Source organism: Perissodus microlepis, chromosome 6 (genome assembly GCF_051167445.1).
Source record: "Perissodus microlepis isolate ML-2025 ecotype Zambia chromosome 6, ASM5116744v1, whole genome shotgun sequence".
Taxonomy (NCBI): Eukaryota; Metazoa; Chordata; class Actinopteri; order Cichliformes; family Cichlidae; genus Perissodus; species Perissodus microlepis.
This window is the reverse complement of record NC_140466.1, coordinates 27271340-27279274: the sequence shown is the minus strand read 5'-3', so window position 1 is coordinate 27279274 and position 7935 is coordinate 27271340. Positions and strand designations below refer to the sequence as shown.

General features: G+C 38.3%; 1 protein-coding gene across 1 annotated transcript; it reads left to right on the top strand.

Moving 5' to 3' along the window:
• The first annotated feature begins 1405 nt into the window (after window positions 1-1405).
• On the top strand, window positions 1406-3209 carry npy2r (neuropeptide Y receptor Y2). Its single transcript, XM_084930015.1, has one exon. It carries the CDS (start codon window positions 1406-1408, stop codon window positions 2513-2515), a length of 1110 nt encoding a protein of 369 aa, XP_084786141.1. The 3' UTR covers window positions 2516-3209.
• The last annotated feature ends 4726 nt before the right edge of the window (window positions 3210-7935 follow it).

Below are 7935 nucleotides of genomic sequence, written 5' to 3'. Positions count from 1 at the left end.
ATTATGAAAAACCCCAAAAGATAAAAGAAAAAGCTGCTACCGGTGCTGCGTAACAGTCTGCAGAGGCACACCCAGACTTCATCAGCGGACTCCTTGTAATACGCAGATGCTGCAAGCACGTTGTCGCCAAGCTTTTTTTTTTTTTAATTTTCTACATAAAACATTTTTATAATTGACTTTATAGTCTCATCTTCTCACAGTCTTTACACTTTTCTATTGCTCAAATGCTCCATATAAAGCACGCTACGCATCTGCACTTTTAGGTTTTCCTATTGTTGGCGCAGATTTATTACATTTTGTACTCTCACAGGATGAAGACCCCCAAAAGACCGCGTTCTCGTTTCTTCTCTGTTACTTAACCCGCCTCGTTTTTCTGTATCTCTCAGTCTCACAGAGCAGTTAATGAACCCTCGACGCCAAACGGACCGCAGTGCGCACTGGCAAACTGTTGCGCGCTTTGCTGCTGCTGTTTCTCAGAATAAGGACACTTTTTCTTGCCCCCCGCTGGTGTTGTAATGGACTGGTTTGCTCATCTGGACATGACAGGAACGAGAAGAAAAGCACCAAAACTTTACTAGCGGCACAAACAATGAGCGAAATCTAACAATCTCTCTCTGCAGATTGAGGTGAGTGGATCTTGATCAGAGTAACTGTCTCATTTATACTCAAACTGTCACGTGTTTTTTCTTGATAAATAGCCATCACAAATTGCCACATGACTTAATAACTGTTGCATTTGCAAGTTTTTACAAGCCCCCCACAAAAGCGCGGTGCATCCAAGAAATAAGGCTGCACTCCTATAGGGCATGTAAATGTTAATTTAAGATTTTCACAATCCAGCAGCTGAGAAGGGGGTTAGTATTCTCAGCTAGAGTGACAGATTTGTGTTTGCTGCACTGAAAGATAATTGCGGCATTGCTCGTTACAGTATGTGGCTCTGGTTCCTGCGTTCATTGTATTCCAAGACCTCTTAAAAGGAAATCCACCCCATCAGAAGCGCATTGTGCTCTTGGATAGAAGCCAAGCCTTTAGAGTCAATATCTGCAATGACCAAAGCAAACCTATGTGCCACCAACAAGTGTTCTGTCAAAACTCCGGTGAGGTTTTTGGTAACTGGCTGATATTTAACATAAATGGTGGACTTTTCGAAGTTAAACCACATAAAAAAAAACTTTCAATGTATGAATTAATTAAAATGAGGGCTGTCCCTCAGTGACTTCTCACATGTAGATTTGCATTTTACAGAGCTTACTTGTGATTTTGACTAATGCAGACTTAATACTAATACTACTAATATAGCACGCAATATAAACTACTGGCTAATAGTTAATAGACTATTACATGAGCCACAACTAATGTCCATATTTACTTTTTGTTCCACAGATTGACTCTGGTTCTTTTAGTCATGAACACAGCAGAACAATTAAACATGACTCAAGTAGAAGATTATCAGCTTCAACCTTCTAACTGCTGCTCAACCGCGTACACAGTGTATGGTGAGAACTTTCTCATGGAGGATGACAGCACAAGGCTGGTTGCAGTTCAAGTTATCCTCATCCTTGCTTACAGCACAATCATCTTGTTTGGAGTCACTGGGAACTCCTTAGTGATATATGTCGTCTACAAGTTCAAAAATCTGCGGACCGTGACCAATTTCTTTATCGTAAACTTGGCTGTTGCTGACTTGCTCGTAAACACGCTGTGCTTACCTTTCACCCTTGTCAACACCCTCTATGGCAAATGGATGTTTGGTCAGGTGTTGTGCTTCATGCTACCCTGTGCTCAAGGCATGGCTGTGCACGTGTCCACCATCACTCTGAATATCATTGCTCTGGACCGCCACAGGAACATTGTCTACCACATGGAGACTAAGATGTCCAAAGACATGTGTGCTGTTGTTATCGTCATCACGTGGGCCGTCAGTGCCCTGTTGGCTAGTCCCCTTGCCATTTTCAGGGAGTACGAGATGCTTGATCTGTCGCCGGCCGATACTCTTCACGTGTGTGCGGAGAAGTGGCCGGGAAGCAGCATGAATGGAGCCATCTACAGTACATCGATGCTTCTGGTTCAGTACTGTTTGCCTTTAATAATCAACTCTGTCGCTTACATTCGCATCTGGAATAAACTGAAGAATCACATGGCTCATCGAAACGATCGAAATGACCGTAATCAGCGAAGGAAGAAGACCACCAAGATGCTCCTGACCATGGTGGTGGTCTTTGCCGTCAGCTGGTTGCCTTTCCACGCCTTCCAGTTGGCCGTTGACATCGACAGCAGCGTGCCGTACATGAAGGACTTCAAGCTGCTTTTCACTGTGTTCCATATCATAGCGATGTGCTCAACATTCGTCAACCCCATCCTGTACGGCTGGATGAACAACAACTACAGGATGGCTTTTATGTCTGTGTTTAAGTGTTACCCGCTTTCCAGCGTGACCGCAAGATGCTCCAAAGCAAGAGAGACACAGAAAGACGAAGATGGGGTTTGTACTGATTGTAAATCAACAAATGTCTAAAGTTGCACAATTTAAGGGAATGGACTGATAATTAGTTGTTCAAATGTGAAGTGTGTATTTTATGTTTATTTTGGGCATTTTGACCACACATAATAATGGATGATTAAAATGACTTTTTAAATGTTTTAAAGGGCTTAAACTTTAAAGTAGCTAACTTCTAACATCAAATAGAGCAACAAAGGGGGGTATCATTAACACACCTGTGAAACTGTACTCATGGCTTCGTAACATACATGTATACGTCTTTAATCTTAATCATTTAAAATACGGCAGGATCCAATCTGCCATCCGCAATATACTAGTGTTATCTACATTTTTGCAGTCTGAAAAATAACTGACAAATACCCGCTGCAATAATGAACTTCTTCTCAATTTTGATTTCTGTTCTGCAACGCCACCAGCACAGCTCTCTTACAATATCTGCATAACATGAATTGATTTTAAGCTTTTCTGATTTTTTTCTTCAAATTCTTGGTTCGGCTCCCACCCTCAAGTTACCACAAAATCTTCTCAAATATCAGAATAAGCTTCCTCGACACTAGAATGAAACAACAATATATTATTGTGACAAAAAAGCTAAAAAACCAAAAAACCTTCCCCACTCTCATAATCTCATGTTTTTCTGATTGTTCATCCTAATCATTTATTTTCCTGCTCACGCTGATGCCAGGCTGCACAGACTTTAATGGCGTATTTATCGACACATTTTACTGAAATGTAGCAAAGTCTTGACATGTTTAATTAATTAATTAGCTAATTAGATTATTTTCTCACAATATGAATAAATAATTAAAACAGTAAGCATTTTATCATAAGCAATTAAAAAAAAAAAAACAGATGTTTGTAATCATTTATTTATTTTTATTTTACATTTTTTTTATTTGTGGTCCCTGCCACACTTTTTTAAGGAATTTGGCTTGTTGTGTTAAAAATGTACACACTGATAAGACACAAGACTTGAAGACAAACACCAAACTTCTATTTCAAAATGAAACTTTGCAGTCTAACCTAGCAATTGCTTTTCAAACAATTAAACCTTTAGAGGGGCAATAACTGTATCTGCTGCTCACATTTGTGAACACAGAAACAGAAAAGTTTAACAGCTGTATTGGTTGTTCTTATAGGGTTATATAGAAACTCGCTGAAACAAAATAAATACGGAAAAATGAAAAATGTAAGGTTAACAAAAAAAGTACTGTTTGATCCTGTCCTTTGTTATGCCCCACACATCACATCGTCCACATCACGAGCAGTGCCATCCGTGGCTTGGCAACGGGGAAGATATCACCTTGCTCTTCTGTCGAGTGGACTGAAATCACATTGATGTACTTGCATGCCTTTCATTGCTTGAAAAAGAGGACCGGACCAAGGTTTGTTCTTGGTTCTGATCTTCTCCCTCATATTCCCCTTATCTTCCTCTTCCTCCCACTCTCTTTATCTCAAAGTTTGCAGAGTTCTTACAAAGGAGTTGAGCTAAGGTTCGGACTGCCTGTTGTATAACTGATTTCAAGCATGTGTGGGTGTTTCCAGGTATGTTTGGCAAAGACTGGAGAGAAGTGTTATCTCAATGATTGCAAGAGATTTCATTCTTCACCAACGTGTTGGAAGAAACACGTGTGGTGTTTAACAAGCAGTGTTCTGCACAACTGCATCAGATTACAAAGTATTAAAGAATATCTGCTCTTGCAGATATTCTTTAATACTCATTTTGTTCCATGAATCTTTGTTCGACAGCAGTCTTTTACACAGGAGCATGTAGAATAAATAAAATAAGAAGAATAAAAAGAACCTAGGCCGTACTAAATTGGCTGTTGCTAAGTGTTTGACTTGGATTGTGCAATTAAGAATAAATACTTAATAATAAATAACAGACAAATTATGATATAATTGAAAGAATTGAATATCCAGTTAATTTAATGTTTAAGTTGCCAGTTCAGCTCAGGCTTCCAGGGTTGTAAAGATATAGTTGGAAAAGTTAACGTATCCATGCTTCTGTCTAAGCATTCACTTTCAACGTGCAAGAAAGCAGCAAAGCTGTAATGGTTTACAAGGTTAACAAACTGTGGCAAAATGAAAATGTGCTATTATGAGCTCTATAATGACAGTGTTTGCAGTGATGGTACAAATATACTATAAATTATAAATACCATCTATGCAATTACAGTTATGTTGATCATGTGCTTTCTTGTGCTTCTCATAGCATCAATACATTTAGAGACGATTCAGCAGAAAAGCCCAGCTGAGACAAGCAAGTGAAACCAAGAACAGGCTTTTTACCCGAATTATCGTATTCCCGTTAAATCCTTGCATCTATTTAATTTTTCCTTACACTTTTACGTGTGGTTAATGCTAAACTCCTAAACTTTATTTCTGACATAGAGTGGCTCTTTTCTAATTAATCTGCATCGTAAACAACACTTAATCTGATTGGGTTTTAAATATTTCTTTGATGCTCTTGTTAATGGTCGTGATTTGAATGCATGGTTTGAAGTACAGGAGTCGTGAATACGTTGAGATTTTGACTGTGATCATCTGTGATCACAGTTATAAAACTGTGTACAATGATGACGTTATTGCCTTCCTGTGTGAATTAACCTTCATACACACTTATTTTATTGATAGATAATGAATATTAAATATATTTTAATTCGTGACATGTAAATGTAACAAATTTAAGAAATGGCACGTGAAGCAAATTCCACTAATTATTCTGTCCTTGCTTTAAATTTGAGAATCATTTGATATTCAGTGGTGTCTTAGCTGTAGTTGCAGATGTTTGCATGTTTTTGTTTTTGTTTTTTAATTTAATTCTGAGTTCAACAGGAAAGTAAAATAGTTCCCACCCCTCCCCGAATTGTCTTTGTTTGCAGTGAGCATTGTAATCACCACTATTCACTCTTACACTGATTATCTCGGCACTCAGGTTTTAAAGTGTTCTTCCTGTTGACCGCGTCCTTAGTGATTTACTTTACATGTACGTGAGGAGCCAAGGGACTGGGGATATTGGCTGTGGGTCTCCATTTTTAGTAAGCTAGTAAGCTATTCATGGTGTATTCACCATTAAATCAATAATTGTTTCTTTGGCTGTCTGGCAGAGCAGGTGCTGCTGTCACAAAGCATCTGTCCAGGATGAGGGTACATACTAATCAAATAAATTGAACAATAGCTTCGATTTTATTATTTTTTGCTGATCGCCATGTCCTTTGGCTTTCATACAAGAAAGCACTTAAGTCACCTGCCATGTCAATCTCACGACTTTCTGTCAATATGTATTAATATTTAATTAATGACATTTTGTTAGATATTGTTAGCATTGATTTTGCCAATTAATTTTATTCCCATTGTGAAATAATTAGATGGTGTGGCAGGATATTAATCAGTTGGTTCACATGTAGAGAAGAAAGTTTTATTGGTTATTGGTGATTCCCTGGGTTTCTTCAGCCACTTGAGTGGCTTTCTGTTATTATATATACAACACTGTGCAAAAGTCTTGAGTCCTCCCTGATTTCTTGATGTTTTCCCAGGAAAATTTGAAATAAGTGCAGTGATTTACTGAAATGTGCACACATGGAAATACAGCATATAAGGCCAAAACAAGGTTTATAATTTTAATGAGCTTGAAAGTAAATATTCGGTATGACCACCTTTATTCTTCAAGACAGCCTGGAAGCTTTCTTGTCTTGTTTCTTTAAGTGGTCTTCAGGAATAGTTCTCCGGGCTTCTTAAAGGACATTCAAAGCTCTTCTTTGGATGTTTCTGCCTTTTGTTCTGCTCTCTGTCAAAATGATCCCCCCAAACTGCTTGCTGAGTCCGGGCTCTGGTGAAGCCAATCCATGACTCCCCGTGTCCCACAGTGTGTTTCGCTTTTGCTGCATTAGCAGTGTGTTTGGGATAATTGTCATGCGAAAAAATTAAGTCATGCTTTCCAGGTCATACTGCATGGTGAATCAAAATCTGATTTTTTTTTACAAGATGTCCAACACTACTGGCTGAAACACAGCCCCAAACCATGACAGAGCCTCCACCATGTTTTACAAATGGCTGTACCTTTCTGCTGACCTCCTCCATACATACTGACGACAGATTGAGCTAAAATGTTCAATTTAGATGAATTACTACAAGGCCACTGATTTTCAGTCCAGTTCCTGTGTAATTTGGCACACCTCAGCCGTTTCCCTTCACTTCCTTTCCTGAAGAATTGTTTCTTGATATGCACCCTTCCACTGAGAGCATTTCTGATGAAGCTTCAGTGAGTAGATGGATCAAAGTTTCAGATGTATCTTTTAGGTCCAGTGTCTGGTCTTTGCTGGATGTTTCCCCCCCATTTCTCAAGGACATGACTTTCAGACACTGGTTATCTGCCAAAGATCAGTTTTAAGCTTTCCACTTACTCTTTTGTCTTACACTTGTCCAGTTTCCTCAAAGGACACACTGCACATCATATTGGGATATGCCAAGGTTTTGGCTAATAGTTCTTTGGGAATCAGTGTGTTGGTACAACATGGTTATTTCATGTCTGTCAAACTGTATTATCTTTGACATTTTTGATGTATTCAACAAAGGAAATGGAAACAAATGTTGTGTTTCTGCAACAGCGTCATAGTAAAACTTAAATATTGGTTCTCTGTTAAGCTGTCAGTTACTTGTAGAAACAACACTTTTTCATCCTTTGGTCGTTTTTTTTTATGCTTGAATCATTCGTAGGTCAATGTTAAGTGTTGTAACAAACAACAACATTTATCTGAAAATGATCAGGTACAAGTACTGGACTGAAAATGAGTGGAAAAGCAGTATTTTCTTTCTACTATACGTTAATTGCACAACTGAAATAAATTATATCTGGTTGACTGAAATTTGCATCAGAGGGTAAAGTGGTGCAGGTGAAGTCTAAAATGTATGTTAATGTGTTGATCTAAAGTGAAAGTTTGTGTGCAAACCATTTCCAATAAACTTTTAAGTAATGTGACCAACATCAGATTTATTTTGTATAAGCAACCAACACGTTAGCAGCAGCTACAGAAACAGAAATTGTCCATTCATATATCATATAAAAAGTAGCTCATACCTACCGTGACATCTCCAACTGGTGTGTGAGATACCAAGTCTGGCATTTTGGTCCCTTATTTATTTTATTTTTTAAAAACTTGGTCCTCGGAGTGGATAAAGCTAGGCGCATCACTGATTATGTTGTAATAGTAAATGTTATAAAACCTCCCGAGCATTTCCTCGTTGGAATCGCTCAGCTCTAGGTGTCACAGTTTGTTTGTATCCTTAGAAGTTTTTCTTTCCTCAGAAAAAGAGTATAAACCTAAACAGTAAATGGCTTTTAACTGTGATTTTGTCCAGCTTATGCAAGAGTTTTCTGAATCTCCAGCGTGCTAGATTTGTAGATTAGTAACGTGTTGTTGACAGCAATTATG